The sequence below is a fragment of the Passer montanus genome, unplaced genomic scaffold, assembly GCF_014805655.1.
Source record: "Passer montanus isolate IOZ18808 unplaced genomic scaffold, ASM1480565v1 scaffold148, whole genome shotgun sequence".
NCBI classification, from domain to species: Eukaryota; Metazoa; Chordata; class Aves; order Passeriformes; family Passeridae; genus Passer; species Passer montanus.
The window spans coordinates 847769-871256 of record NW_024361829.1 but is presented as its reverse complement, the minus strand read 5'-3'; the positions used below and the strand labels follow the sequence as shown (position 1 = coordinate 871256).

At 54.9% G+C, this 23488-nt stretch overlaps 2 protein-coding genes across 3 annotated transcripts in view; both read right to left on the bottom strand.

The window, feature by feature from the left end:
• Positions 1 to 86: 86 nt before the first annotated feature.
• CD79B (CD79b molecule) lies at positions 87 to 7124 on the bottom strand. The gene is made up of 6 exons (XM_039701053.1): positions 6988 to 7124; positions 5159 to 5200; positions 3510 to 3818; positions 2885 to 3003; positions 2578 to 2619; positions 87 to 1921 (listed from the first exon to the last, which is right to left on the bottom strand). Exons 1-6 carry the CDS (start codon positions 7052 to 7054, stop codon positions 1823 to 1825), a joined length of 678 nt encoding a protein of 225 aa, XP_039556987.1. The 5' UTR covers positions 7055 to 7124; the 3' UTR covers positions 87 to 1822.
• Positions 7125 to 9910: 2786 nt separating this feature from the next.
• SCN4A (sodium voltage-gated channel alpha subunit 4) overlaps positions 9911 to 23488 on the bottom strand; it is a 47198-nt gene continuing 33620 nt past the window's right edge. For both annotated transcript variants that reach the window (XM_039701049.1, XM_039701048.1), the window contains 10 exons: positions 21263 to 21392; positions 20794 to 20948; positions 19318 to 19491; positions 18544 to 18666; positions 18044 to 18322; positions 16956 to 17009; positions 15390 to 15527; positions 14745 to 14849; positions 13811 to 14081; positions 9911 to 13034 (listed from right to left, as the gene is read on the bottom strand). In XM_039701049.1, the coding sequence (XP_039556983.1) occupies positions 11845 to 13034; positions 13811 to 14081; positions 14745 to 14849; positions 15390 to 15527; positions 16956 to 17009; positions 18044 to 18322; positions 18544 to 18666; positions 19318 to 19491; positions 20794 to 20948; positions 21263 to 21392 (2619 nt within the window). In that variant the 3' untranslated portion in view covers positions 9911 to 11844. The remainder of the gene's footprint in view (positions 13035 to 13810; positions 14082 to 14744; positions 14850 to 15389; positions 15528 to 16955; positions 17010 to 18043; positions 18323 to 18543; positions 18667 to 19317; positions 19492 to 20793; positions 20949 to 21262; positions 21393 to 23488) is intronic.

Sequence of the window (23488 nt, the reverse complement as noted above, 5' to 3'; positions counted from 1 at the left end):
CTGAAGGAGCAGCAGAGCAGGACCGGGGTCACAAAAACTGCTTTTGACACAAGTGCAAACAGCAAATTAGCAAACAGCAAATTTTCTTTATTTTTTCTATTATTCTGTTCAGTCACTTGAGTGAGTTGTTTACAGAGATCTGAGGAATCTGGAGCTGGGAAGGCCAGAAAAAAACTTCTATCTTCCATTTGGAAACTGAAAACAAGGAATGGAGCAATGAGCTCTGCTAGTGCTAAAATCTTGGCAAATGTGGAAACCAGGAACAGCCAGTTCTTTTCTCTCCCTGTGAATTCTCCTTTTTTTAATTAACCAATTTTATAAGTAAAATATGCTTAAATAACTTTTATATCTATGTGGCAGAACTAATTTGGGATAGTTTTATTTAACTAGTAAAAATCAATTCCAAAATGCTTTTTTTTGAGCTGTTTAAACTGAATTCCAGTTTTCCACAGAGTTGCTTTAGTGGTAAAGAACCATCCTCTTACTTCTGAAAAGCCTTTTTTTCTTAGAATTGTACCCTTCTCTGGCTGTTTTTGGGGTGCAGAGCAGTTGCAGGAGCTGCTTGAAGCCCAAAATGTCGCGAAACACCAGGACACAGAGGCCTTGGGCTCTCTGAGAGGGGACAGTTTGAGCCACAATGCCCTTGTCACCCTCATCCAGCCAAGCCCCCATGCCCACTGAGCCCCCCCAGCCCTGATTTAGGTGCCCTGAGCCCACCACCCTCAGCTGTTGCTGCCATGCCAAGATAATTTAATTACAAACCAAATCTCAAGGTGTTTTTTAGCTTCTCCTTCAAGCCCAGATCTAGCTGAGAGTGGAGCTGCTGGTCCTGTTCTGCTGCTCTGGATCCTGATGATTCACTTTGTCCCATCCCAAGCTGATGTTCTGGCACTGCTGAGGTCCCCATGGGTGGCCTCACATCTGCTCTTGGTTTTCCATCCCTGCCTGCCCTCTGGGTGGAGTTTGAAGAGGTGAAGTTTGGTTTCAGCTAAGCTGGACCCAAAAAAGCTGCTCATTATTCCCAGGAAATTGGCACCAGGGTTATGGGACACCCCTGGAATGGGCATGGCAGGATGGAGCAGGATAAAGATTTACCCATTACCTTTATTAGGACTTCAAAAGCAGTTGGAGGTTTGTGTCCCACAATTTACAGTTTTCCCAGAGTTCCGAGGTCACACATGTCCCTCACCATGGGGATGACCTTGTGGCAGGGGCCAGCTCTTGCCTGGGGAGCAGCAAGCCTTTGGGTGAGACCTTTCTCCCCAGCTCTTCCATAGTCTTTGGAGAAAAAGAGGTGCTTTTGGGGGATCCTGCACCTCAAACCCCTGCCAGCTGGGCCTGTGGACTCAGCCATGGCTTTGACAGCTGAAGAGTGGCCCAAAATCTGCTTCTCACAACAGCCACACGGCGCTGTTGGCAGTGTCCTTGCAGGGCCTGGTGCTGTCCTTCCCGGGGTGGGGGGGCTGGAGCAGAGCCCTCATTCCCAGCCCTTCCTTGGCTCTGACCAGGCTGGAGCTCAGTGCTGGGTGTGGGGCTGCCTGGGCTGTGTGACCAGTTCGCTGCTGGGGGATCACAGGTGGCTCCTAATTTCTACAGAAGCTTTAGGGGTCAGTCAGCGGGACGGGGGCAGTGACAGTGGGACAGGGCAGCCTCGGGGACACAGCCCAGACTCATGAGCACCCCAGGGCAGCAGGCTCCCCGCCCGAGCTGGGCTGTGCAGGTGTTGGCAGCCCGGGATCCAGGCAGAGCCGTGCTCCAGGGGATCTGTCCCCACGGGGGCTGGCAGGGTGCTGGCAGGGCCTGGCAGGGGGCACAGGACCCCTCACTCTTCACCTGGGTGCTCCCCCACTGTCCACTTGGCCTTCACGTCCCGGAAAGGAGTGATGTCCTCGTAGGTGGCCATCTGCTCCACCTCCAGCCCCTGCAGCAACGACAAGGAGGGTGGTGTGGGTGCCACGGGACAGAGAGAGAGAAACGGCAAGGGTTTCTCACAGTGGCTTGTGAGAACTTTTTAGGGAGTTGTAAGGATGTGATAACTTGTTAGTATAAACAATCTGCAGGTGGTGTTTTTCTACTTTGTCTTTCTGTTCTTCTCAAGGACGGTGTGTGAGAAAGGTGTTTTTGTTAAGTAGCCAATCAAATAGAATGTATCTTATCACTCCATATAAACCACAAGGGTCTCTTGAATAAAGCCTTCTTTTACTCTTTCTACAATACTGCCTCTCGCCTGTTCCTGTGTCATTCTCAGTGCAAGAGTGACAGGGTGGGACATGGCAGGGAGCTCCAGCCATGGCACATCCCTTGGGACACCCACTGGGGACCCTCCCAGGCTGCTCCCCCTGAGCCTGGAGCAGCTTCTGACAGGGACAGAGGATGGAGATGGTGGATGGTGGATGTTGGATGTGCACTGGCTGCTTCCTGGGGCAGCTCAGCACAGCTGATGTGAAACTGGGGAGGAAGGGGCCCTGATCCTCCTCCCAAGGAAGGGGCTACAAGGTGATCAGACACCCAGCAGGGGCGCAACCCCCTGTGTGAAGGCTCAGGTGATGTCAGGGAGGTCCTGCTATCATTAATTACCTCATAGGTGTGGTCCTCCTCTGGGGTCTTCTTGTCTTCACCCTATGGAGAGTCACAGGTTGGGGTCAGCACTCACCAGGATCCCCTGTCCCCAGCCTTGGTCCTCAGGCCAGGTCCCACCACTTCCACAGGCACATCCATGGAGTCCCCACACAGCATTTGAGATGGGTATGTTCCCATTTCACGTATCCACCTTCCCACCCACAACCCCAAACCCATCCCACGGCCAGGACTGGCCTGCCTGGATGCACTGCAGGACAATGCTGTGAGCCCGGCTGGGGACATCCCCTCTGCTGGAGGCACTTGCCTTGTCTAGGAAGAGGAGGATGGGGATGCTGATGAAGACAATGAGTAGGATGGACTGGATGATGATGATGGCGTCCTTCAGCGTGTTCCTGTTCTGGTACTGCTTGATGCTGCTGGTACCTGGGAGCAGCAGCACAGGGAGAGCCCAGGTCACCTCTGAGCCAGGCTGCAGGGGAGGGATGAGCTTGCCATGCCCAGAGTGTGTCACCAAGGGGGGGATGTGGGGACCAGGGTGACCTGTCCTTTGCATTGGGAGAGACCAGAGCACTGCAGCTGTCCCCAGGGTCCATCAGGGACCAGCTCTGGGATGGGACACCTTGGGCAGCACCCGGCAGTCACCAGGAGCAGGACAAATCTGATTTATTAGAGGGACATGTCCCTGGGTTTTGCAGGATGGCTATGCCAGGGCAGACCCAGGGAGGTTGTCCTGTTCCTTGGGGCTGGCAGTGAGGAATGGAACCTCTGTGTGCCATCGAGCACCCACAGCTGGGTCAGAGAGGGTCCCACCAGCACAGGGCAAGGGGGAGGTGTGGGAGCACCATGGGGGGTTCACATGGAGGGGGAAATGGGAGAGAAGGAGAAAAAGCATCTCCTGGGGTGCAGGAGGATGGGGAGCTGCCACTCACCCATGACCCGGAGCTCTGTCCCACATGAGTGCAGCTTCTCCTTGTGCATCAGGCCCTTCCTGTCACACACGTAGATCCCGCTGTCCTCGAAGCTGGTCCTGAGGAGGGTGAGGTTGATGGAGCTGTTCGTCCTCTCGATGTGGTAGCTGGCTGTGTTCTGATCCAGCACAGAGAGGTCCTCCCTCTTCTCTGCTGTCTTGTACCACTGCATGAGCTGGGGCTCCTGGGTGTAGCAGATGAAGTAGATGGGCATGTTCTTCTTGACGGCCACGTACCGCACGTTCTGGTGCACCGGGGGACACATGCCATCTGCAGGGGACAAAGCTGTCACTGCAGCCACTGCCATGAGAGCCCCCCAGCACCTCCCACACAAAGAGCTTCCCATTTTCATGCTGCTTTTGAGCATCCAGCTTGGTTTTGGTGAATTATCCTCATGCCAGGCTCCCCAGGGACTGGTCCCAGCCCCGAGGCTGCCAGAGCTCCAGGAGGGTTTGGACAGCACTGCCAGGGATGCCCAGGGTGGGATTGCTGGGGTGTCTGGGCAGAGCCAGGAGTGGGACTGGATGAGCCGTGGGGGTGCCTTCCAATCAGGATATTCTGTGATTCTATGAGATCTGAGGCTTTTGGTGGAAGTCTGCTTTTAATTGATGCCTCAGGTTTAGCTTTTCTATTTTTCAGGTTCTGTGCTGCTTTAGTGCGTGGGTCTGGGCTTCACATGAGGGGATGGTGAGCTCTGCACAGAGTAGGGAGACAAAACAATTCCTTCTCTAGCTGGGGACCAAGGACAAATGATCCAAATCTCAGGCCCAAGAGCAGAAACAATGTGGGCTGAAGACAGAAAACATGAAGGATGGGACTGCATAACCTAAAGCTGTAATTGGACAATTAACTCCAATATGCAAATGGACCAGAGCTTATAAAAGTGAGAGACCCCATGACCAGTGGTGCATTTTGTGACCATTTTGGGTTCACCTGGGGTGCAGCCCTGGCTGGGCTCTTGTGCTCCCCAAGGTGGATCTATTGAGGTCTCCTAATAAATAAACCTGTATTCTCCAGCTCTGTCTAGTCTCTGTTCTAGGTCAGCCTGCACAAGGCATGATGATGGAAACTCCAATTTTCTGTGGGAATGTCTTTGCTCCAATACTTCTGTCCTGCTCGCACCCCTCTCTGTGCATGTTTAGTTAATCCCAGCTCCAAAATTACAGCCTGTGGAATCCCAGCTGTTTTCTCTTTTGCTTCCACATTTTTTGGCCCTTTGCTTTATTTTGTGTTTTTTGGCCATGTTTAATGCCAGAGTGGTGACTTTAGGAGCCCATTTGGGTTGCAGAGATCACCCTTAGGGCCCCAGGGGTGGGAATGGCCAAGGACAATGGCACAAGTGCTGTGGCACAAGCCCAGTGCTGGTCCCAGACTTGGCTACGCAGCAAATGCAAAGGAAAAACCTTTGGGTGCTCAGGAAAGAACAAGCAGATCTGGCTTTGCAGAGAGAGAGAGGAAGGAGCAGGATTGGGGATGAGCCATGGGAGATGTCACAGCCTGGGGATGGCCTTTGTGGGGGAACAGCCCATGGGGGGTGGGACAGCAGCTCTGTGGGACAGGAGGACCCTGGGGACACACGCAGGGGAAGAGCCCAGCAGGTCTGGGGGTACCTGTGCTGTTCGCGGTGCTGTTCTTGTCTGCTGGGATCCCACCTGCAAGACAGGAGAAGGGCCTGAGATCGTGGCCAGGAGCCCACCAGGATGTCCCCAGTGGGGTGGAGGTGCCCTGGCCCTTCCTGCCCACTCCATAGGGGATGGAGCAACAACAGAGCCCTGCTCAGAGGACCTGGGGCAGTGCAGATTTGGGTACAAACCCTTCAATTTCCATTTTGTTTCCTGAAAATTTTCCAGGTTGTTTTCTGGTTGATACCCCAGTGAAATCTGCTCTCTATCATGCCCCGAGGCTGGTGCCTTTTGGGAAGGTCCCAGACACTCCCAGCTCTGCATTCCCACTCCCTGAACCAAGCAGAAACCCTTCCCTGCTGGGATTTCCTGGACTCGAGCCCTGTGGTGGCCAGGGGTGTTCCCAGATCCCATGGCCACACAGCCCCTGGGACAAGGGCTGGTGCTGTGGGACCTGCAGTGCAGGAAGCAGGGGGAGGTGGGGACCCCCCCAGCACCCACGGGTGCCCTGCCCACAGCTCCAGTGCCTCTGGGCCAGTTCCTCTTGCTGCAGCTGGGCAGGAAGCCCCAGCCCTGTTTACTGCCCCGCTTGAGTGCCCAGTTCCCTCCTCTCGATGGAGATTCACCAAACCCTGTGGAGGAGCTGGCACGGAGGTGGGGCTGCAGCACCTCCCTGCAGGGCAGCTGCAAACCTCCCCATCCCCAGAAGGAGAAGAAGGAACAGAAAAAGAAGAAAGGTTCAGTTCCCCAGCCTGAGCTCTGTGCCACCCTCCTCAGACTCCAGCCTGTAGGAGCCTCCTGGCTTGGGCAGGGGCTCCTCTCATTGCCCCAGAGCCCCTTCCAGGTCCCTGCTGCCCTGTCCATGTTCAGCACCAACACCTCTGCAGGCAAATCCTCCCTTCCTGCCCCATTCCATTTTGTTCCAGGATGAGAGATGCCCTTTGTCCTGGCTGGGCACTGGCTGTGTCCCTGTCAGTGCCACCAGCCAAGCCTTTGCTCCCTAGGTTCTGTTGGTGTTTCTAAAGGAAGACCAGGCTGGTCCCTCACGCCCCTCTGTGTCAGGAGTTCCACTGCAGCCACAGGAGGGCTGAACTTCCCCTGTCCTCCCCCAAAATTATCATGAGAGCCAAGTTCAAACCCTGCAGCCTTGAATCCATGCTGGGCTTGTGTGGCCACGTGGGCACACGTTTCCCTCTGAGGATGGGATCTGCTGCAGGTTCTTGTAGCTGTCCCTGTGTCAGGCAAGAGGAGCTGGATGGGGACAGGAGCCATGTCCTGGGTTTGCTGCTGCTTCTCCAAGGGAAACAGCGCAGGGATGTTCACACAGACTCCATAAATCACCCCAAAAGCATTTCGCCCCCCCCCCCCAATTTCTCCTCTGCTCCTGGGCACTGAACCCCACAGAGCAGAGGCCATAGACTTGGCAATGTGCCAGCCCCATTCCCAGGCCTCTGAGAGCAATAAATGGTTAATAAACCTCAACGACCCTTCTCTCCTGCCACCTGCAGCCCCAGCCAGGCTGGCTTTGCAGCCGCTCAGCCAAAGCCACCTGTCTGCCCCAGAATGTGTCCCATCTGCACACCCCAAGGGAAGGGAAGCAAAACCCAAACCCAAGGCAGGCACTGGGCTCTGAGCCCTGTGTGCCCTCCTGGGCTCGCTGGGAGGCTCCCAGCACAGAGCAGGGCTGAGAGAGACTAGCACAAAGCTTAAAATTATTGCACTGAGGCAGAGATGGGGGAAGCCCTGGAGCAAGGGACACAGCCCAGGCCATTGTCCTGGCTCCTTGCTCTGAAGTGCAAAGCCCATTTGGTGCCTACCTGTGAGCAGAGGCAGCAGCCAGAGGGTCCCCTGGAGCAGCCAGAGCCTCGTGCCCAGACCAGCCATACTTCAGTGCCCAGGGCAGGAAAACATCCAACCCGTGCTTCTGCAGAAGCAGTGGCTGCTCCCACCGCCCTGGCCCCAGTACCTAAAAATGGCAAAGCTGCCGCTCTGTGCGCGGCCCCTTTCCTGCTCATGTAAATCCTCCCCGCTGGGGACTTTCCCTCGGGGCTGGTTTTGAATGCGGTGCAGACGCTGGGGCGGCCGTGCCTGTGAGCCCCGGGTCCCTGGGCTTCATCCACCCTCCTGTCCCCGGGCATTGTCCCTCTCCGTGTCCCTGGGCATTGTCCATCCCCCTGTCCCTGGGCATTGTCCATCCCCCTGTCCCTGGGCATTGTCCATCCCCCTGTCCCTGGGCATTGTCCACCCTTCTGTCCCTGGGCTTCATCCGCCCTCCTGTCCCCGGGCATTGTCCCTCTCCGTGTCCCTGGGCATTGTCCACCCTTCTGTCCCTGGGCATTGTCCATCTCTGTGTCCCTGGGCATTGTCCATCCCCCTGTCCCTGGGCATTGTCCATCCCCCTGTCCCCGGGCATTATTCCTCTCCGTGTCCCTGGGCATTGTCCATCTCTGTGTCCCTGGGCACTGTCCACCCTGGTGGTGCCAATATTCCCTGGAGGTGGCCAGGACTGGACCTGCAGCAGAGCTGGGCATGAGCCCATCGGCCAAGCAGGAGGTGCCAAACCTGGCTGAGCATGAGATGTGCCATGGGAATGGCATTGGTGCTGCCTGGCCACATCTCTGGGGGACAGGATGGGGGTGACCCCCAGCTCCACAGATCCTCCCAGGGTGTTTGGCCCTGAAGGGGATGGACAGGGATTGATGGTGGCCAGAAGTCAAGAGCTGCAGCAGGAGTGGGGTAAGAATAGGGGATGTTTGTGGGGTTGCTTGTTGTGGGATGCAGTGGGATGGGTCCCTCAGTTCCCATCCCTGCATCCCAGGGAGTCCAGAAATCTAAAATCATAGAAGCATGAGTCAATCACAAAACCACTGTGGTTTGAAAAGACCTTAAGGATCACCAGCTCAGCAGTACCACCATGACACCACTAACCTGTGTCCTCAAGTGCCACTTCCACTTTTTTGAGTGTTTCCAGTGAGGAGAAGAGATGGGGAAAAGGCCAAAACAAGGAGTCACTTGGGTACCAGCCATGCCCACCCTTCTCCACTCCCAAGATCCTTCTCCATGGAACCTTGGAGACAGCCAGGCCCCAGAGAAGCACAGCGAGGCCCCCAAGGTGAGCTCTGCTGCAGGAGCAGTTTCCCCCAGGCTCTGCCCCCCCCGGTTGTTGCTCGTTAGCAGCTGTGGGTGAGCACTGAACTGTAACTCCAGTGAAAAACACCTTTGGGTACTTCTGCCAGTCCTGTTGGTCCCCAGAGCCTGGTGCCACTGCCCAGGGCCTCCCCAAACCTTCATCTTCTGCAGGCTGGGTGGGGTATTTGCCAGTTCTGAACATCTGATGGGTGCTGAGTACCAGCCCAGTCTGACTTTGCATGCAAAGGGACAGGCACAAGAGAAATAAAGTTTTCCAGAGAAAAAGTGGCTCCATGACGGAATGATGATGGGAGATGTGCCTTCTCCTGGTTCTGTGTAGGCCTCCCCAAACCTTCATCTTCTGCAGGCTGGGTGGGGTATTTGCCAGTTCTGAGCATCTGATGGGTGCTGAGTACCAGCCCAGCCTGACTTTGCATACAAAGGGACAGGCACAAGAGAAATAAATTTTCCCTGAGAAAAAGTGGCTCCATGAGGGAATGATGATGGAGATGTGCCTTCTGTATGTGGGGCAGTGCTGCCAAGTCCCTGCTGCCATCACCCCTGGGTCTGGATGGAAGAGCAAAGCCTGGCCCTGATATCCCAGCAGGACAAAGAAAAAGGGATGCCCACGTGCTTGGCAGGCACTGGAGGGGTTTTTGTGGCATTCTGGGGCTGCAGATGGAAACTGGGCTGCTGGAAGTGCCTGGGGAAGCCCTGGGAGGTAAAACCAGGAGTGGGGCACAAACTGAAGAGGATTTGCAGTGACAGTGGCCAAATCAGCTCCGTGCTGCCCGAGGGCTCCTTGGCACCCTTGAAAGGCACTGAGGGGCTCAGGGCAGACCCCTGTGCTTACAGCACCCCTGATGTGGGGTGGAGGGGAACCTGGTGGCCCCACGGGGAGGGTCCCACGTCCCCACGCCTCTTCGCCTGGGTCACTGTGGTTCCACGGCTCCCAGGGCAGAGCCCCCGCCGGCAGCTGCCCCTTCCCCACCTTGCCCAGCCCTCCCTGTCCAGCGGGGTCGGGTTTCACCGTGCCCAGCACAGCTGCCCGGCCCTGCAGCCCCCGCCTGCTGGCACAGACGGCTCTGCCCGGCTGACGCCAGCCCCGGGACGAGCTGTTCCAGCGGCAGCAGCGGCGAACCGAGCCGCGGCCCCGGGGACGTCAGCGGGGCCCGGGCGGCTCCTCCGCACTGACGCAGAGCCTCCTTCCCCCAGCCCTGTCCTCTCCCGGGGGTGCTCACCTGCTCCCTCCTGGATGCTGGGGTGGGGTTGGAGCCTGTGTGGGGCAACTCGGGGGCTCCAACCTTCTCCAAACCCTCCTCTGTTCTTGGTCGAGCCCACGGCAGCCTCTCCTGTGGCTCCCGGCAAGCACTGATGGCTCCGGGGGATGGCATCAGGAGCAGAGCAGAGGCTCTGGGAACTGGGCTGGAGGTCCCAGGGGACAGCTCTGGGGGCTCCTGTCCGGGATGAGACCCCCAGGACCTGCTGAGGTTGGCAGGTGCAAGGCTGAGCACAGGGAGCCAAGGGAAGGGGTGTTCACCCCTCCCAGCACAGGGAAAACATTCCTCCCTCAAAACACCCCAACACACTTGGTACCGTAATACCAGATCATTTACAGTTGTTTATTATAAGAAATGTACAAAGAAAAACGGCTTTAGCTCACACAAACCCTGCTCTGGGGCATTTCCCCATCCCCGACGACACAAACGTAGAAGCAGCATCGATTGTGAACCACAGTCCGGGCGGGGACTGCCATGCCAGGGGTGCTTCCCACGGAAACGCCGGCCACAGCAGCTCGGGCTCCTGCTGCGGGGAGCATCGGCATGGAAATGAGGGCACAGGGGACAAGCTGAGTGTCCCCTGCTCTGCCACCTGGCTGGCAGCTCGTGGGTCCAAGCCAAGCACTGCTCCTGGCCAGCCTGGCCGTGGGGCACCTGTGATGGCAGCGCCCGAAGCAGCCCGGGAAGAGAAGAGAATCATCAGAGTACAAAAAGACAGAGCCTTTGGCTTCAGCAACAGCCTTGTTTGAACTGGAAGAGGTTTTGGTTCGTGTTTGTTTTGATCTCAAGAGGGTTTTTTTCCCTTTTGAAGGCAGAAGGTGATTAGAGGTGAACTCCACTTTTCAGAGAATCACAGGTTGGCTTGGGTTGGAAGGACCTCAAAGCTCATCCAATGTCACCCCCTGCCATGGGCAGGGACACCTTCCACTACGCCAGGGTGCTCCAAGCCCTGTCCAGCCTGGCCTTGGGCACTTCCAGGGATCCAGGGGCAGCCTCAGCTGTGCCCAGGCCATTTTCCTGGATTTACTTTCCTTTTGCTCACCTGTGTGAAGAACAGCAAATCCCTTTTCCCCCTGGGAAAATGCTCCTCTGCCTGGAGGTTTCTGGTGAGGACCTGCCTGGCTCACCCAGAAAGTGCCACCAGGGCCTCTCTGCAGCCCCAGCCTAGGGAAGGATGCTCTGCCTGAGGATTTTGGGATTCACACCCCAGTGGGATTGTTTATTCCATGCAGCCACCTGGGGCTTGGGTGGGATTTAGGGCACCCCTAAGGCAGTGTGTGGAAAGGATCGTTCAAACATCTGCTCTGATCCCTGGGGGTGCATCTCATTAAGTAACACTAATGAAGAGGACATTTGGAATGCTAACCAAAAGCACTCCAGTGGGATGGTTCCTCATGCAACAGGGCTAGAAAAAAAAAAAAAAAACAAACCCTGGAGAGTTTTGTCTCGGGGACCAGGGATTCTTGGAGGATGTTTTCCAAATCCTACCTTTGCCCATTGCTTTCCTGCCACAAAACCTGGATGGAAATGGGAAAAGAGAGTAAAACCTGACTATAAATAGTGTTTACATTCGTCCTACAAAGACCTGAATGATTTCTGCTTTCAATGCATATTCAGAGACCTTGAAAACATGATATTTAACCCTGAGAACAAATCTGCAGATGCTTTGCTTTGGCTTTGCAAACCAATTTTTAAGACATAATTGCACTTTCTCTTGTATGTAACAAAAAATAATCAAGCTTATTCAGAGGTGCAAAAGAAAGGTGCTACTTTAAGACTTTGGAGATTTTTGTTCACAAAACCTTCTGTTTTCTGTAATTATTCTTAATATTATTTCACTTGGCTCATCTTTACTGGTTGCTTGGCTGCACTCTGGAAGAATAAAATACAGGAAAATTTCTTAATTGTGAAATAACATTAATAAATAATTACTTTAAGTGAAAGGACAACCATACTCTTCTGTTCACGCCTGAAAACCATCATTACCGTGATGAGATTATTTCAAAACTAACTTGTTTCTCTTTCACCGACAACAGATTTCACATTTGAGTTCTCATAAGAAAAAGAATTTAACTATTTGCAAGTGCAGTGGGCTGTAAAACCCAGGATCAGGAGGAGATCCTGCTTTGAAATTCAAGGTGGTTGCTTGAAATGTCTGAAATTAGCTCAATATCTAAGATCTAGAGATCTGTGCATGGAAGAGCTTTGAACAGGAGATACAAATGAAGTCTCTTCAGGCTGGGCCAGAGGTGGAATCTCCTCGTGTTACACCAGCGACTCTTTCACCACGTGTTTCTTACCCCAAGCCTGTGCTTCCTCAGGAGCATCCTGGGGCGTCTCTGAGCTGGGAATGGGCTTGAGGCCCAGGGCAGGGGCTGTGTCCACATCTGTCCCAGTGTTCCCATAAATCTCCTGCATTTTGGTGGCGATCAGCCCTTCCTTCTCGGGCGCGTCCTCGCCCAGCGCGTCCTGGCTGTGCCGGTACATGTAGGACGCCTGCTTCACCGAGCGCCGCAGCAGGTACCTCCGGAAAGCCCTCTGGATCTTGGTAGCACACACCTCCTCGTGCTTCCTCTTCAGGGTGGTGGTGATGGGTTCATAGGACACCTTCGAGGGGTTGGCAGCCATGAATTTCTCCTCCATGGTGGCCTTCAGGGCATCCATCTCTCCCGAGTCTCCCAGCACTTCCTTAGTCAGAGCAAAGAGGATGTCTAGGCAGTGGATTTTGTCCCCAGCAACCATTGGTAGATCCATGGTGATGAGTTTGATCTTGTTGGGTTTGGGAACTCTGAGTGGCTCCTGCAAGGTGTCCACAAAGTCAGACAAGGTGCTGTAGGCGATGAACTGGGTGGCATCCGGGTCGAACTTCTCCCAAGTTTCATAAAACATTTCAAAATCATCTTCGCAGAGGGGCTCGCTGCTCTCCTCCGTGGCCACGCTGAAGTTCTCCAGGATGATGGCGATGTACATGTTCACCACGATGAGGAAGGAGATGATGATGTAGCTGCAGAAGAAGAAGATGCCGATGGCGGGGTTCCCACAGTCTCCTTTCACTGAACTCCCGGGGTTCTCCAGCTCGGGGTCGCAGTCCGGGGGGCCGCTGTTGAGGATGGGGTTGAGGAGCCCATCCCACCCCGCTGACGTGGTGATCTGGAAGAGGCAGATGATGCTGTTCCCGAAGGTTTCAAAGTTGAAGATGTCATCAATCCCCGACTCCTTCTTGACGTAGGCGAAGTTGGACATGCCGAAGATGGAGTAGATGAACATGACGAGGAAGAGCAGGAGGCCGATGTTGAACAGGGCGGGCAGGGACATCATCAGGGCAAAGAGGAGCGTCCGGATGCCTTTGGCTCCTCGGATCAGCCGCAGCACGCGGCCGATCCTCGCCAGCCGGATGACCCTGAAGAGGGTGGGGGACACAAAATACTTCTCGATGATGTCTGAGAGGACGATACCTGTGGAGGGATGAAGGGCAGATGAGTTGCTGTGCCACCAATGGGAGGTGAAGGGGAGCTGCTCGGCTCCACCTGGGCAGACACAGTGAGGTGAGGCCGCTCCAATGGCTCCTCCAGTGACAGGAAAACATTAAAAAATAATCTCTGAGCACAGACCCAAGGGTTAAACTCTGGCTGCTCTGTTTCAGAGAAAGAGAACACCAAAGTTAATAACACCAAGGAGTGTGGCAGCAGCTCTCTGGCCACAGAGAGAAACACAACTTTCCCAGGCATCGCTGTGGGAAGAGGCTGTGAGAAGATCAGTGAAAAGAATAAGAAACAATTCTTATCTTAACTTGCTGCACCTGGTATCGTGATCATGTGGAATGTCTTATGGAGATTTGTTTACCAAAGGGTGGTTTCTTAACTAGCCAGTGGTGATGGTGTTTGAATTAGAGGACCAATTAAGTCCATTTGTATTGCAACTATCTATAAGAACAATAAGTTTTAAAATAAAGATTAATGAACCTTCTGTGAATAATAGAGTCTATACTAATTATTAACGGGCTGGGGGCCCATTACAACAATACAGGAGGAGCAGAGATCCCCAGCCCCTCACCCAGCCTGGAGTGGCCTCACATCTGTCATGTCTCAGGGTCCTGCTGGCTTCCCCCTGCTCAAAGGATGGGTGCAAGCGGGGTCCAGTACAGCCCAGTGAGTGTGGACTGGTGAGACCACTTCCACTCTTCATTGTCCTGTGGGACCCCTGAGGGACTGGTGGGAGCAGCAGGACTCACCTAGGATGGAGAGGATAACCACCACGAAGTCAAAGATGTTCCAGCCCACAGTGAAGAAGTAGTGGCGCAGGGCGAACATCTTGAGCACGCACTCGCCGGTGAAGATGACGATGAAGACCAGGTTTATCTTGTAGAGGACAGAGGTTTTGAGCTCGCTCTGGTCATCTGTTTCCACCATCATGGTCACCATGTTCAGGCAAATCAGGATCATGATGGTGATGTCAAACACTTGCTTGGTAACAAAGTCAAACACCTTCCCTTGGAATTTGTTCTGCAGTGAGGGACACAAAGGCAATGATGGAGCACCAGATAAGAGGTGGGAACACAGAACAGATGCAGCAAAACAAAAAACACAACAGAAAGAGAAAAAGGAACCATATTTACAAGTGTGGGCTGTAGCTAGCACAGCTCTCACAGTCCCAAAAGTTATGAGGGGAGGATTCCTAATGCCTCTCAGGATGGAGCACACCTGGGAATGCCACAGCCAGGAGTGCCAGCAAGGGCACAGCCACTTGGTAATTACACCCAGCTAATAGGGCACACAAATTAACACATGGGAAGGACCTCCCATGTGCAGGGCTACAAAACCTAAATCACAACTGAGAATGTTTTGGCTGGACCAGGGTCCCTTCTGGGGGGTTGAAAGCGGAGTTTCCCTGAGCCCAACTCCCTTCCAGAGAGGGCTGGAAGCTGAACTAGGAAAAATTTCCAAATTCCTGCAAAACAAACCCCATCACTGCCCTTGCCAGCAGACCAAGGGCTAAAGGGCTAGACCCAAAGGAGGTGGCCTGATGTCACCCTCTTTTGAAGTCCCAGATCTTGGCCGGGTCCTGTCAGAAGAGTAACAATGGGGCAAATGGTCTTCCCTTTGGGACAGCTGGTGGCTTGAAGTGTTCCCTGTGTGCTGCACTCCAGGAGGATGAGCCCAACGTACCGCTGGCCTGGGGATGGGCTTCTGGGGTTTCTTGGAGCCCAGCTTCTTCATGGCGTTGTAGTATTTCTTCTGCTCTTCTGTCATGAAGATGTCTTTGCCTCCAAAGTATAAAGGGAATCATTGCTGTTAGTCTCAGGAATTCTCCTCTGACTAAGTGTGTCTGACCATGTCCCTCCCCACCAAGTGTCTCCAGCCCCTCGGAGATCCTGCTGGGAGCAAGGTGTCCTCTCTGTGTCCTGCAGACCCTGCTCAGCACCATCAGTGTGCTTGGCCCTGCCCACCCTCCTTCCCTGCTCTGGGCTGGCAGTCCTGAGCTGCTGGCTTGGAAGCAGAAGTTGTGTCTCAATCTCGTGCATGGGAAATGATGCCAGGGTGGGAAAAGAAAATAAAAGTGATGGCCCAGGCAAGAGAAAACACAGCCTCCCTCTGATTCCTCCCTTTGCACCCTTAAATTAAGTCCTCTATAACTGCTGTGACCAGGACACAAAGCTCCACGTGCTGTTTGCCCAGTGCAGGAAGCCACTAATGGACAAGAATCCTGGGATCCATCCTTGTCCCAGGCATGATGGCCCTGGTCCCATCACCCCAGTGCTGTGCTGCCCCCTCCAGCCTAGAGCAGCACCTCAGGAGCCAGGAGATACTCATCTTTTTCTTCTGCTGGTTGAAGTTATCAATGATGACACCGATGAAGAGGTTCAGGGTGAAGAAGGCACCGAAGATGATGAAGATGACGAAGTAGATGTACATGTAGAGGTTGATCTCGTACTGTGGCTGCTCTTCAATCTGGCCAGGAGAGATGGGAAATGTGAGGCTGACCCCGTCCCAAAAAGGTGTCCCCAAGCCTCCAGACAAGGGCTTGTGGTGTTTGGACAGAGCCAGGGTGTGGCTGCTCCAAAATTTTGGCTGTGTGTTCCCAGTGGGAGCAGCCATGGGAAGGGACATCCATGTGACAGACTGAGAGACAAGGACATGCTGCCCCCTGATCCCACAGCATGGGCTGGGGAATGGGAAAGGATGTCCTTTGCAGTGATATTAATGAGAAATTAATTTCTTCCCAATAATCAGTATTCCAAGGGCTGAAATATATCTGAGAGGGGAAAGGAAAAGTGCATTAATTTGTCACACCAGCACAGCTGGGTGACAGGCCAGACAACCCTGGACAATGCTCATTATCCCAAGGAGCATCCTTTAATCCTGCTCTGTGCTTGACCAGACACACCCCAAGGTGACCCCATTGGCTTCTCCCATTTTGAGGAAAGCTCTTGGCAGAACAGGGAGGATTTTCTCCCAAACCAGCTTTGCCCCAGGTGGGGCAGAGGCCTGAGGAATTTTCAGAGGGTGATGAAAGGGTGCTAAAAAAAGGCAATGAAAATCACCCCTTCAGGCCTGTAGGGGTATGGGGTGACCCCCAGTGTAACTGGAGAACAGTAGGAAATCCCTTCTGCTGTGGGGACACTTTTGGTGTGGATCACAGTAGGAACAGCCTTTGCACATCACTCTTCAAACACTTGGGGTTTTTTAATAACTCCTTGAACCCCATGGCTGAACGCTGGCTGCTCTGTTCTCATAACCCACTGATTGCTCAAGGCAAGCCAGGTACTTTCTCCAGGATGGGATGAGCTTTCCCAGCTAGAGGGGTCCCAGAGAACATCATGTCACAGCAGGCAGAAGAACGAGCCCTCCAGGTGGGAGCAGTGGGAGCAGAACAGGGATTTTGGCCCCTGGAACTGAAGCTGGGTGGAGTAGATTCAGCCCCAGCTGTGGGGCAGGTTGGGAGCCCAGTGTGGGGCCAGGCTGCAGGTGACAATGACATGGGTGGCGAAGGGACACATGGCTGCCCTCTCTGAGGCTGTGCACCTCAGCAGGGGGATGTTGTGGCTGCCCAGGTGCCCCAGGCTGGGTTGGACAGAGCTTGGAGCACCCTGGGATAGTGAAAGGTGTCACTGCCCATGGCACTGGATGGGCTTAGGGTCACTTCCAACACAAACCACGCTGGGATTCCATGATCTGATACGTTCTGGGGGTTTCTCCACCCTGTAGCCCATGTCCTGGCTGAAGTCATGGGTGGGATGCAGCACCAAAAAAAGGCAGAGCCAGAGGTGATGCTGTAGCCAAGGATCCATCCCAGCCTCAGCTCTGGGCGCCTGTTCCCAGGCTGCCAAGGGGAATCCAGCCCTGGAGTCAGCCCTGTGTCTCTGCGTGTCCCCTCACCTCACGTGAGTCCACGGCTGCGTACATGATGTCCATCCAGCCTTTGAAGGTTGCCTGTGGGAACAGGAATGGTCAGACCTGGAGTCTTTTCCAACACAAAGGATTCTGAGATTCTGTGGCAGTGAAGAATGTATTTTCTGGGAATTGTTTGTGACTGGGAAGAAAGGGAAGGTGATGGGTGCATGTCAGGGGTTTGGCCCTGAGCACTCTGGCTTCTCTGTGGGAATGGCAGGAGAGGAACAGGGGTTGAATCCACAAGAAAAATGTCCCAGAAATATGGAAATTCCCAGGTGAATATGCATGGACCATTCTGGGACTGAGGCTACCACTGACCTTCCAAAACACCACACCAAGTCTTTTACAGGGTCTCCACTGCATCTCTTACAGCCTTTTGCTGCTGATTTGTTAAACAAAAGGTCTGCACATTTTGTTTCCTGAATCTGATGGAACAACAAGGCTGAAGAGGAAGCTGAATTTAGAAGCAGGGTGATCAGCTGGGGTTGTTTTCCGATTCTGCAGCCACCAGTTCCCCTGGATCTGATGGGAGTAGCCCCAGCCTGCCCAGTAATGGAGCCCACATCTATATTTTTGTCAAAGCTGTGGTGAGCAGTTCCCCTTTGCTGCCTGGCCCAGCTGTGGGGAGTTCAGTGGAACCCGGCTGCCTTCGCCCCCTGCCCACAGGGGACACGTGTGTCCTTTTTCCAGTCGTCACCCGCCCCACACACAGCCCCACAGCCCACGGCTGGAGCAGACTGAACTTTCCAAAGGGGTGCAGAGGTAAGACAGAGCCTCCCCTCCTGACTCCTGCACCCCATGCTGGGCAGGGGCTGCTCTGCAGTCCCAGCCTTGGTGCTGCTGCACCCATCTGTGCACACATCTGCTCCTTGGTGAAACCTTCCCCTCCCATCTTCTACCCCTTTTCCTCTTGGCTAGAGTTTCCCTCCTTTCCTAAGGGTTTTTTTTTGTGTTAAAAACCAGCTTTGGAGCTAAGAAGCAGCTAAGAAACCCCATCCCACATCAGCCCTGACGCCCATCCCACCGCCCTGCTCCACGCGTCCTGGACGGTGACACCCGATGTTGTGACGTACCACCTGCAGCAGGGACAGGTATCCCAAGCCCACGTTGTCGAAGTTGACCTTGACGTTGACCCATCTGACCTCGTTGGTGTAGAGCAGGGCCATGCAGTCGCTCTTGTTGTTGACGTGGTCGATGTTGAAGAGCTCCCCCGTGGTGGTGTTGACACACCTGTAGTACTTGCCTGCGAACAGGTTCACCCCCATGATGCTGAAGATCAGCCAGAAGATGAGGCAGACCAGCAGGACGTTCATGATGGAGGGGATGGCACCCACCAGGGCGTTCACCACCACCTGCAAGGACAGAAAAGACCTTGGGGAACCTGCATGGGACCTTCATGTCCCCATGCCCAGCCTTGCCCTCCCCAGCAGCACTGAGTGAGGTCAGACTGGACCAGAGGTACTCTAGCATTGATCCCACCAGTCTGGAGCCCCTGAAAACCAGCTGGGATGTGTGTGATGTCGAGGGCTGTCATGTCCCTGTCAGGGCCAGCAGCACATGGGGACACACTCACCCTCATGCCCTCAAAGCGGGACAGAGCACGCAGGGGTCGCAGAGCCCTCAGTGTCCGCAGGGATTTGATGGCTCCCAGCTCGGAGTATCCCAGCCAGTTTGCTGTCAGGCTGACCAGGGACACCTGGAAGGAGCAGCCCAAGTGATCAGCAGCACCTCAGGTGGAAACACAGCTGCAGCTCCTGCCCTTTGCTCTCTCCCCAGTCCCTCAGGCTGTGGTCATCCTCTAGCCCTGGGACACAGACACTGAGTCCTTGGGGTCCCTGACGGCCAGACACCTCAAGGGTCACAGAATCCCAGGATGGTTTGGGTTGGAAGGGACCTTAAAGCCCATCCAGTCTCATCCCCTGCCATGGCAGGGACACCTCCCACTGTCCCAGGGTGCTCCAAGCCCTGTCCAACCTGGCTTTGGACACTTCCAGGGATCCAGGGGCAGGATGACACCCCTTGAGTGTGAGGGCAGGATTGATGTGGGGCACAGAGAGGACAGATTGCTCTGTCATGGACCATTTGGGAGACCTGCGTCCCTTCACAGCTCTGCTGGGCCTGGTGAAATTGCAGGGACTGTTCTTGGCTTGGGTGTAAAACAGAAGGGTATGAAAGGTTCCTGCAACCAGGAATGAAGTGTTCCTTCCTGTGGGGGACCATTATTCTAAGTATTGCTACAAGCCCTCATTCCACAGCCACCCCCTTATCCTCTAAAATACAATCTGGGTTCATTTACAGCAGCCCCTAATGCCCCAAGCCCCCTGGCTTGGCCCTGCTCATCACGTACATCCACGATGAGGAAATCCAGCCAGCACCAGGCATTGGTGAAGTACACCTTGAAGCCATAGGCCACCCACTTGAGCAGCATCTCGATGACAAAGATGTAGGAGAAGACCTTGTCTGCATATTCCAGGATGGTGCGGATCACCTTGCGCTGCTCGATGTAGATGTCCTCGAAAGCCTGCAAGGGACACGGAGCTCTGTGACAGCCACATCCTTCCATGGGACCCCACGGAGCTCTGTGACAGCCACATCCTTCCATGGGACCCCACGGAGCTCTGTGACAGCCACATCCTTCCATGGGACCTGTGGCATCCCAGAGCACACCCTTGCTGGCATCTCCCTGCCTTCCAGGGGGGGAGATGCCTCCCCCTCCCAGGGACACACAGCCCAGAAGCTGTTCAATCATCCAGGGATGCAAATCTCGGAGGATTGCTGGGACCTGAGCTTTGCTTCTCATCCAGGTTCAGAGGACCAGAAGGTGCCCTGATCCCAGCCTTCCTCCCAGCCCTGCTTTCCAGGGCTCAGGAAGCTGGGAGCCCAAGGATGGCTGGTCCATGAGGACCTGATCCACGTGGGGTCCAGTCCCTGTTGGCTTTGTGGGGCTGGACCCAAAGCAGAGCGTCACTGAAGCCAAAGTGCAGCTGCATCCAACTCCCAGGTGTCTCAGCTCAAGGCCCAGGACACCAACCCACACCCTGGGCTGCTCTGGGAGGTTTGAAAGTGCCCTGAGGGGTTTGGGGGAGTGCCACACCCACGTGTTGAGTGAGCACTCGGAGGTAGGGGTGTGGTGACCAGGTGCTGCACAGCTGGGGAAGCACAGCTTTCAATTCCTGCACCAGCTACAACCTCAGACATCCCCAAACCACCTCAGAGCGAGCTGCAGACATGTAAAGTGTGTCTGAAAAGCCCCTCAGTCCCTCTGTTCTCCTTTCCTCTCTCTTCACCTCCAAACCTGCAGAGAAATTTGTATTTCCTGGGTTAAATCCAGCCCAAACACTCAGAGAAAAGCACCAGGCCAACACTGATAATGAATCAGGTTGATTTAACAGAACACCCAGATTCTGAGAGGGGGCACCAGGCACTGATGGAGATGATGAACAGCAAAATAAAAACCATGAACTGTTTGTCAAGCATCTCCTGACAGCTGCTGCTGCTGAAATGAGGAACCACAGGAAACTCAATAAATGGTTCAGATGGTTCAGAGTTGGCATTAAGAGCAGCAGTGGGGGCTGTAGGCAGTGGCATCCCCTCGAGCCATGGACCACAGCCTGTGGGTGATGGTCCAGGACTGCTGGGGAGGGTGACCAAGGCTCCTGGAGGATGTTAGAGCTGAGCCAAATGGGGTTTGAACTTAAACATCTGCCCACAGCTGGATTGTTTGGCACAGGAGATGCCCAGAGCCAGGGCTGTCCCCTCCCTGGGCTCCCCCAGGCTGGGAAGCTGCTGCAGGGCCCTCGGGGCAGGGGAAGGTGGCACCTACCAGTGCCCCACTGCTGAGGAGGATCATGAAGACGATGAAGGTCTCGAACCAGTCGTGCTCCACGATGCGGAAGCAGGTTTTCCTGAGGTTCCACCAAGTCTTCCCCTTCTCACTGGTGATGTCCACGTAGAGGCAGGGGAACCTCTTCACACAGCCTGGGGACACAGGGTGGGGGTCACTCCTGGCCAGGGTGTTCCCACTATTCCTGGTTTTGTTGGCATTTTAAACCTTCCCTGGTGGAAGCTGGACCAGGATCCTGCTGGGTTTAGGTGGGTGCATGAGGGGAGCTCCATGGGGATCATCTCTGGGGTGGTACAGGAGGATTTGGGGCTGAGCTCAGGGAGCCTGGGTGTCCCTGGGGGTCCCTGTGCTGCAAGAGCTGGTTGGCAGTGGCCCCTCCAGCCCCATTTCCCCCCTCCACACCCATCTCCCCTGTCCCCAGGGTGTCCAGCCCTGCTCTGCCCCTCACCTTCAGTGAAACACTCCTCGGGCTCGTTGCTCTCCTCAGCCTCCTCTGCCACCTCCTCCTCCTCGGGCGCGGGGGGTTTGTAATCCACCGTGCTGCACACGGACGAGGCGTTGTCGCTGCACAGCGGGTTCTGCAGAGGGACAGCCACTCAGGCCAGCCTCCTGGCCTTGGGCTGCCTCCAGCCCTGCTCCTCGTGCCCCAGAGAGCCCGGGCAGGACTCCTGGGTGGTGGGACCCCCTTGTTTGGGGGATGCTCCAAGTCACCCTCCCATGGACACACAGCTGTTGAATCATCCAGGGATGCAAACCTTGGAGGATTGTTGGGACCTGAGCTTTGCTTCTCATCCAGGTTCAGAGGACCAGAAGGTGCCCTGATCCCAGCCTTCCTCCCAGCACAGCAGCTCCATCTCTCACCCACCTGTGCCACCACCTCAGGCTGATTTTCTCACTGCCTCCTCCTCCTCTGTCCCCATCCAAGATTTGCTCTGCCAACCCCCCTTGGTGCAGAAACCCAAGCAGCCTCTCCTCTCTCCTCCCTCTGCTCAGCTGCAGGGCCCTCAGCCCGAGGCTCAGCCCAGTTCCAAACCTGCATCCCAAATGCCTCTCTCCAGCCCCATCCTGCTCCAGAGCTCAGCTTGGCTGCCTTCCCAGACACCACTCAGCAAGGCCACAGGGGCTGATAACAAGAGACAGCCTTGGCAAGCCCCTGGGACTCTTTTCCTCTGGGTTTTTTTTGGCTTTCTGAGAAGCCCTCGTGCAACACTTGAGGAAGGAGCAGATCCCCAGCCCTGCCCATCCTGCCTGGGAGCAGCAGGAACCAGAGGGTCCAGGATGGGTATTTCCAGCACAGGAAGGTGTTGGCTTACATGGAAGGAGATAATCCTCCTTTCAGGCTGCTCCTGCTTTTGGTAATCCATAAAGGAGCTGCTCCATCCTCCAAAAACCAGGGGAAAGGCCCTGAGGTAAACTGAGGCACCGTCACTGCCCACAGCTTCAGGGGTCACAGCCACATCTCTGTGAGAAGACGTGGCTGTGGGACCTTTGGGGACAGGCAGGAGAGGACACAGCAGCAGGGCTGGCACCAGCTCTCAGCTGGTGGCTCTAAAGACCACTGGGACCACCCTCAGCCTGGGGGGAGGGACAGGAGGGCCGGGGGGATTTGGGAGGCTCAGCACAGAGCCAGGCAAGCTGTGACCCCAGAGAAGGACACACAGGAGCCATCTGCCTCCAGGACAGCCTTAGAAAGGGTCAGGGTGGGGACAAACCAGTGCAGCTGCCCTGGAGAGGTGGGGGAAGGTCCAAAAGGGCCTTGGATGGCTCAGGGAGCCCAGGAGATCTGTGGGTGGAGCTCGGGGCAGGTTCTGCTGGGTGGGGACAGGGATAAAACCCATCCCTGGGGGCTCCTGAGCCCTCCCACACCTGGCACCAGCAGGTTTGGAGGGCAATTCCCATCCCACACCTGGCACAGCTTCTCCAGCCTGCCTGGGGCTGTTCCACCCTGACTCACCCCACAACCCCAAAATCCACAGCCCTGAGAATCACAGAATTGTTCAGGTTGGAAAAGCCTTCTGAGAGCTTTGAGTCCAGCACTGCCGAGGCCACCACTGACCATGTCCCCAAGTGCCACATGCACAGGGTGTGTCTGTCTGAAATTTCCCTCATTCTTTGCCTCCCGATCGTCGTGAAAAGACAAAAATTGGGACCACTGTAGCCATGATATTTTATGAAAAATCCTTTCCTAGGATTTTTCCTGTCCTGAGGAGCTGAGAGCCTCAGGAAAGGAATGTAAACAATAACTGTGTGCTGCTGTGGAATGCCACAGGTGCATCTTCCACTGGTCCATGTGGATTGTTTTCAATTAGTGACCAGTCACAGCCACCTGTGCCAAGGCTGTGAGCAGTCACAGGATTTTGTTATGCATTCTATTCTATTCTTGTTCTTTGTAGCCTTCTGATCATTCTCCCCTCTCTGTTCTTTTAGTATAGTTTTAATGTAGTATTTCAATATAATATATAACATAATAAATCAGCCTTCTGAGAAACATGGAGTCAAGCCTCGTGTCCCCACACTTGGAACATCCACCACAACAGACCACTGGGGAAAAGAAAGATCCTGTTCTGAAATCTGGGTCAGACCAGTCCACCAAGGCACAGGTGTGTTTGCTCACCCCGTGGAACACTGCACCCGAGAAGGGACACTGTGCTCTCCCTCGCCTGCATCGTTTCAC

Coding starts and splice junctions, on each gene's coding strand:
- CD79B (XM_039701053.1), bottom strand. CDS start 7,054: ATGGCTGGTCTGGGCACGAGGCTCTGGCTGCTCCAGGGGACCCTCTGG. Junction 5,201..6,987: donor GCTGCTGCCTCTGCTCACAG/GTAGGCACCAAA, acceptor CCTGTCTTGCAG/GTGGGATCCCAGCAGACAAG. Junction 2,620..2,884: donor TCCTCCTCTTCCTAGACAAG/GCAAGTGCCTCC, acceptor GACTCTCCATAG/GGTGAAGACAAGAAGACCCC.